The 6,320-nt window shown below is 67.3% G+C and overlaps 1 protein-coding gene across 1 annotated transcript; it reads left to right on the plus strand.

Annotated features, from left to right (window-relative positions):
• The first annotated feature begins 1,326 nt into the window (after nt 1-1,326).
• On the plus strand, nt 1,327-6,028 carry FOXF2 (forkhead box F2). Its single transcript, XM_062187313.1, has 2 exons — nt 1,327-2,509; nt 5,232-6,028. Exons 1-2 carry the CDS (start codon nt 1,327-1,329, stop codon nt 5,393-5,395), a joined length of 1,347 nt encoding a protein of 448 aa, XP_062043297.1. The 3' UTR covers nt 5,396-6,028.
• Nucleotides 6,029-6,320: the final 292 nt, after the last annotated feature.

Consider the following 6,320-nt stretch of genomic DNA (forward strand, 5'->3'; position numbering starts at 1 on the left):
CCAGAAGCTGGCTTGGAGACAGCATTTTTCCTTTTTCTTTTTTGGATCGGCCACGTTGACACCAAGCACGTAAACCTCAAGACAGCCCCAGAAGCCCTTCAGGATGGAGTAGAAATACGGTTCTCTTATCTCAGGTCACTTTTTTTTTTTTTTTGCATTGCCCCCCCCCCCCCCCCAATGAAGTGCAAGCAAACACAAACACGAGGCCTGTCAAACGCGGCCTGGGCTCCAAGTTTCGCAAAGGTCCACGGTCGCCCGGGGGCGCACGCAGCCTTGGGGCGCCCCAGCGCTAGCAACCATCGCGGAGCACACAGGCCAGAGAGAGAGAGAGGAGAGGCAGGGAGGGAGGGTCGGCACGTTACCTTTGGGCGTCCGGCACCGGGCCGCAGTGTGTAAACGCAGCTGACAGATGGTGTCAGTGCGGCCCTGCAAAGGCGGCTAAGGAGTCTCCGGGCTGAGGAGAGACCGCTCGGCCGGGGCCGCGCCGGCTGGAGGAAGGGGGGAGGGGAGGAGGGCGCCGGGAAGGGGGAGGGGAGCAGGGGGGTGGGTCCGCTCCGCGGGGGGCGGGAAGCGGGGGCGAAAGAAGATTTGGTGAAGTCTTAGGTGGTCGAGTTTGGCTGGGGTTGGGGGAGGGGAGGGGAGGGAACGGGAGGGGGCGGGGGGTGGAACTCCGCAAAATGTGAGTCGGTGCGCGATGGCTTCGTCTGCACACCGGCGCACGGGGGAAAGGGAAAGGAGGCCGAGGGAGGACGCGAGGGAGCAGGGGGACCCCGGAGAGCGAGCGCCGAGATAAGAGCGGGAGCCGGCCGCCGGGCTGGGAGGGGCGCGGGCGAGCGCCGCGGCGGAGGAGGGGGCAGGGCGGGGTGGGGGTGGAGGGAGGGAGCGCGGGCGGCCGGGGGAGGGCGCGGGAGGGAGGAAGTCCCAGAGACAGAGCGAGCCGCGCTCCTGCAGGAGACGTCGGGCGCGTCCCCCGGGTCCCGGCCGCGGTCCCAGCTCGCGGGCGCAGCCGCCCGGCTCCCGGCCGCTGGGGCTGCGCGGCCTGGGCGGCCGTTGCGCAAGGCAGGGGCCCGCGCGGCCCCGGGGAGGGATGTGCCGGGCGTTGCCTCCGGCCCGCAGCCGCTGCCGCCGCCGCCGCCGCCGCGGCCAGAAGCCCCAGAGGAGCTGAGCGGGGCGGACGCCGCCGAAGCGCTGGCCCGGAGCGGCCACGGCTGCAGCCCGGGCGGCGGGCTAGGGCGCTCGCCGGGCTTCTGGGCCGACCCCGCTCCGGCGCCTCCGCTCGCGGCCCGGGGCCCGCCCCCGCGGCTCGGCCTCGCTCCCGGGTCCCAGATGACCACCGAGGGCGGGCCGCCGCCACCCCCGCCGCGCCCGCCGCCGGCCCCGCTCCGCCGCGCGTGCAGCCCGACCCCCGGCGCGCTGCAGGCCGCCTTGATGAGCGCGCCGGCCGCCGCCGCCCTGGAGACCGCCGCCACCTCCTCGTCCTCGTCCTCGTCGTCGTCGTCCTCCTCCTCCTCCAACTCGGCCGGCGCCTCCTCGGCCGCCTGCAAGAGCTCGAGCGGCGGCGGCGGCGGCGGCGCGGGCGCGGCCAGCGGGGGCCCCAAGAAGGCGAGCTCGGGGCTGCGGCGGCCGGAGAAGCCGCCCTACTCGTACATCGCGCTCATCGTCATGGCCATCCAGAGCTCGCCCAGCAAGCGCCTGACGCTCAGCGAGATCTACCAGTTCCTGCAGGCGCGCTTCCCCTTCTTCCGCGGAGCCTACCAGGGCTGGAAGAACTCGGTGCGCCACAACCTCTCGCTCAACGAGTGCTTCATCAAGCTGCCCAAGGGCCTCGGGCGGCCCGGCAAGGGCCACTACTGGACCATCGACCCGGCCAGCGAGTTCATGTTCGAGGAGGGCTCGTTCCGCCGCCGGCCGCGCGGCTTCAGGCGGAAGTGCCAGGCGCTCAAGCCCATGTACCACCGAGTGGTCAGCGGCCTGGGCTTCGGGGCCTCGCTGCTGCCCCAGGGCTTCGACTTCCAGGCGCCCCCGTCGGCGCCGCTCGGCTGCCACGGCCAGGGCGGCTACGGCGGCCTCGACATGATGGCCACGGGCTACGACGCCGGCGCGGGCGCCCCCGGCCACGCGCACCCGCACCACCACCACCACCACCACGTCCCGCACATGTCGCCCAACCCGGGTTCCACCTACATGGCCAGCTGCCCCGTGCCCGCGGGTCCCGGGGCCGTGGGCGCGGCCGGGGGCGGCGGCGGCGGCGGAGGAGACTACGGGCCGGACAGCAGCAGCAGCCCCGTGCCCTCGTCCCCGGCCATGGCGAGCGCCATCGAGTGCCACTCGCCCTACACGAGCCCCGCGGCGCACTGGAGCTCGCCCGGCGCCTCGCCTTACCTCAAGCAGCCGCCCGCCCTGACGCCCAGCGGCAACCCCGCGGGCGCCGCGGGCCTGCACGCCAGTATGTCGTCCTACTCGCTGGAGCAGAGCTACCTGCACCAGAACGCGCGCGAGGACCTGTCAGGTAACGCTGCGTGCCCTTGTCTCTGCCCGACGGGCCCCGGGGTGGAGGGCAGCGGGTGCCGGCGGGGCGCAGAGAGGGGGTCTTCCTGCCCGGGAGCGCAGCGCAGAGTCGCCCGCGGGCGTCGGGGGTGAGGGCCTGACTTGGCTTTGAGGGAAGGCGTGTCTTGGCGCCACCTCGCTCAGGGAGCTGTGTCTGGTTCCCCCTCGGTTTGCTTTTTTTTTTTTTTTTTTTTTGAAAAGTTGCTTTTGTGGTACTGCTGTCTAAGGGTGAAAGACCTGGCGGTTCTGGCGTCGGGATGTGGACTGGGGAGTCCCTCGCGGTGCGCACGCGGTGGGCCGAGAGGAGCTCCGGGATGGCGTGGGGGGAGGCCCAGGGTCTTTCTCTGGAGGGCCGCGGCCTGTGGACAGGGGTGCCCAGCTGGCTGCCAGCCCCCAGCCCCCGCCCCACGGGCCCTGCTGTGCCTCCCCTGAGAGCCACCGGTGAGGCAGCTTTAAATCGCGCTGGTCGGGGACCTGGATGTTTGGCGGGTTTATCCGGGAAGGAGGGAAGATCCATCCTGGCAGGCCCCCCTAGCATCCCTAGGACCAGCGGGGCGGTGACAGCGAGGCCCCCGGGGGCAGCAGACGCTCAGCGCCCGTGGGCAGCGCCTCCCGTACCCATCCTGACTCCTCGGCGTGCCTGCCACAGCATCATCGGGGCACAGAGGAAGCCCAGAAATGGGCAAAAGATGTCGGCCTCCCGGCCGGAGAAATTTCCCAAATAGGCCTTTTAAATGCGGGTCTCAGAGGTTACCTAAACAAAGTCTGGGCAGGACCACACGGGAGAGGATTTTAGCCTGACTTAACCCACTGAGAACAGAGTCTTGTTCACTTTTATGGGAATTTCAACACGTAACCAATACAGACGACCTCCCCTCTTTTTTTTTTTTAATCCCCTCGGACTGGCTGTCAATCACACATCGCCCCCCCTCCCCCAGCGCCCGAGGCCCCTACCCGGCTTGCCCGCCCGCCGGCTCTGTTCCCGGCCCCATTCAACTTGAACCCGGAGTCCGAGGCTACGAAGCCGCGGCGAAACACTTTTCCAGCCAGAAGTTAACACAGCAGGCGGGCAAGAGACTCCCGCCCGGCCTACGGGGCCACCCTCGTGCGGTGCCTCACCCTGGGCGACACGACCCGACCCGTTGTCCTGAGAGGCTGGGACCCGCACAGCCCGCGCGGGAGCACACAGGAGGCCTGACGCTCGACCCGGACGCGCTGCCCCTTCCTCCCACCCCGCCCTCCCACGCTGGACCGGGGTCTCCCCGGCCGGCTGGAGGCGGGGGCTTCTGAGGAGCCTACCGGGTGGCCCGGGGCCCTTCGCTTGGTCAGGCGTGGCCCACTCCACTGGATGGCGCGGGGCGATCGGGCAGGGCCGAGGACATCCCCCGTCCCAGGACACAGCTCGGCACGCGCGCGCACACAGCCAGGCGGGCCGCGCCCGCCATCCCCTGAAACCCGTGACCCCGGCCAGCCTTGGGCGCAGGGAGGCCGCGGGCCCCACCAGGGCTGGGGGTGGCGGCGCGCCCTTCATTACGCCTTGTCAGTCCTGCAAGGAGCCGCTCGGGCTTTTACCATCTCGCCCAGCACATCAAAGCGCCCAGCGGCTGCCCGGGTCGCGAAGCAGGAGCGCTCCCCCCGCCCCGGGTCCCGCGGGCTTGTGGTCTGGGAGCTGGCACCGCCATGCGCCTTAACCCGGAGAGCGAACGCACCCTGTGCGCAGCGCCACGCACACAGCGGGGCGCGTGAGCCGGCGGCGGCTTTCCTAGAGTCACGTAGGCCGAGTCCCCCGCCACTGCGCAGCCCGGCAGCTCCGTGAGCGCCAGGGACCCGGCCGGGCCTGAGCCCCTCGCTGGTCGGCGGGTACAGTTTTCCTGCGCTGAAAGGCTTCATCCAGCCAGGCACCAATGTGCGGTGTGTGTCCCCACCCTGCTTGAGTGACCAGAACAAAGACCCAGGCGAGCAGGCCTCACCAGGCCTTGGTCCAAGAGATGCCCGGGCACCCCCACCGCCAGGCGAAGTGCGCCCAGGCGCCGCGAGGCGCAGTGAAAGCAAAAGCAAAACTGGGCGGCAGGTCGGCGCCTGAGCCCAGGACCCGTCCGGAGGGAGCGGGTACTGGGCCTTCTCTGTCCCCTGCCAGCCCGCGGCTCCCTCGGGACGCCCGATGCTGCGAGTCGCCGGCGACTGGAGGGCGCGTCTCTCCTCCGTGCTGTCCTGGCTTCCCTGGCGGGATCTGCGGAGGGGAAGAGAGACCTGCGTCAGCCTCCCCCGCCCCGTCGTCCCGAGCTGCGATTGTCTGTGGTACTCCTTTGTCACAAAGAATATTGCTCTGCTGCCCCTCGCCCTGAACTGGCCGGGGAACGGCGCGCGGCCAAGCGAGTGGTGCTGCTGGGGCACTTGGTGGCCCCTGCGTCCGTGGGCTCACCCTCGGGTGAAAGTGCTGGCGGGGAGTCATAGGGGATTCCGGCGTCCGGGGACCCCCGCCCTCTGTCTAGGGGGCAGCTGGCTCTGCAGCCCGATGTGCACCAAACCAGGATCCCAGAGGGGACTGGAGAGTTCCAGACGTGGGCTTGTCTTTGCCAGCAGTGCACGGAAAGACGCCGACACCCGCAGCTTCGGGGGACTGAGGGGTAGAATGTGGTGCCCAGCTCGCTAGATGACAGGTTCTTTTTCCTTTCCTCTTTCAGTGGGACTGCCTCGCTACCAGCCTCACTCAGCTCCGGTGTGCGACAGAAAAGATTTCGTCCTCAATTTCAATGGCATTTCTTCCTTCCACCCCTCGGCCAGCGGGTCGTACTATCACCACCACCACCAGAGCGTGTGCCAGGACATCAAGCCCTGCGTCATGTGAACAACGGAGGGGGGGGGCGTGTGGCGGCCCCCACCCCAGCCCTCTCTCCTCTCTCCTCCTCAGCGAGGGGCGGACAGAACGGCCTGGACTCGCCCTTGCAGTAAGTAGCCCGCAGCCGCAGCCGGAGTGCCCAGGAGAGCCTCGGCCGCTGACACTCGCCTTACTCTTGCAAGGGGTCCAGGCTTGGCCAGGTGACACAGCAGGCTCCCAGATGAGAGAGCAGGGGACTTAGGAGCTGTGTCACGTGGAAACGTCGCACGCTGGGGCCAGGAGACAAGGTGTGCGTGTGCGTGTGTTTCTCTTTGTCTATGGAAACTTGTGTGCTTTTCAAAAAGGCCGTGCTAAGCACAGGAGTTGGAGAAAAAACCTCATGTTGCTGGCCAGCTGAGCCGGAGAGCTCGGTGTCGCCCAAACACTACGTTAGGAGACAGGTGCCAAAGACAGCGATCGGGAGCTCGCTCGGCAGCCACGCGTGGAGCTGGAGAAGAGGTTTCGGTCTTGCGACAAGATGACGTTTTTACAAGGCTGTTTTTACACCCTGTTTTAGAGATATTTTTATGATCTTCGTCTATACTCTCACTTCGCTTGTATTTTCAAAGGAGGATATATTTACACGTATGTATACTTTTACAGTTTGCCAAAAATATAATTTTGATGTAAAATTTTTTTCAATAAAATGTATATAACAAATAGTTGTGTTAGGGACCCGGTTCCTCCCGAGGGCTCCTCCCCCCAGCCCCCGGTGCAATTCTACACTGTCCTTCCTCCCCCACTGGCTTTGTAGTGTAGTTCACTTGGTGTGGGGCCTGCGCCTTGAATAACACAGGCCAGGTCGGACGGTGGCCTTCCCTGGGCGAGAAAGGAGAAAGAGCGTGTCTCTGCTTTCTTGCTGTGCGCCACCCTTGCTTTTTCTGGTCAAACAAAA

This window comes from Lepus europaeus, chromosome 3 (genome assembly GCF_033115175.1).
Source record: "Lepus europaeus isolate LE1 chromosome 3, mLepTim1.pri, whole genome shotgun sequence".
Classification (NCBI taxonomy): Eukaryota; Metazoa; Chordata; class Mammalia; order Lagomorpha; family Leporidae; genus Lepus; species Lepus europaeus.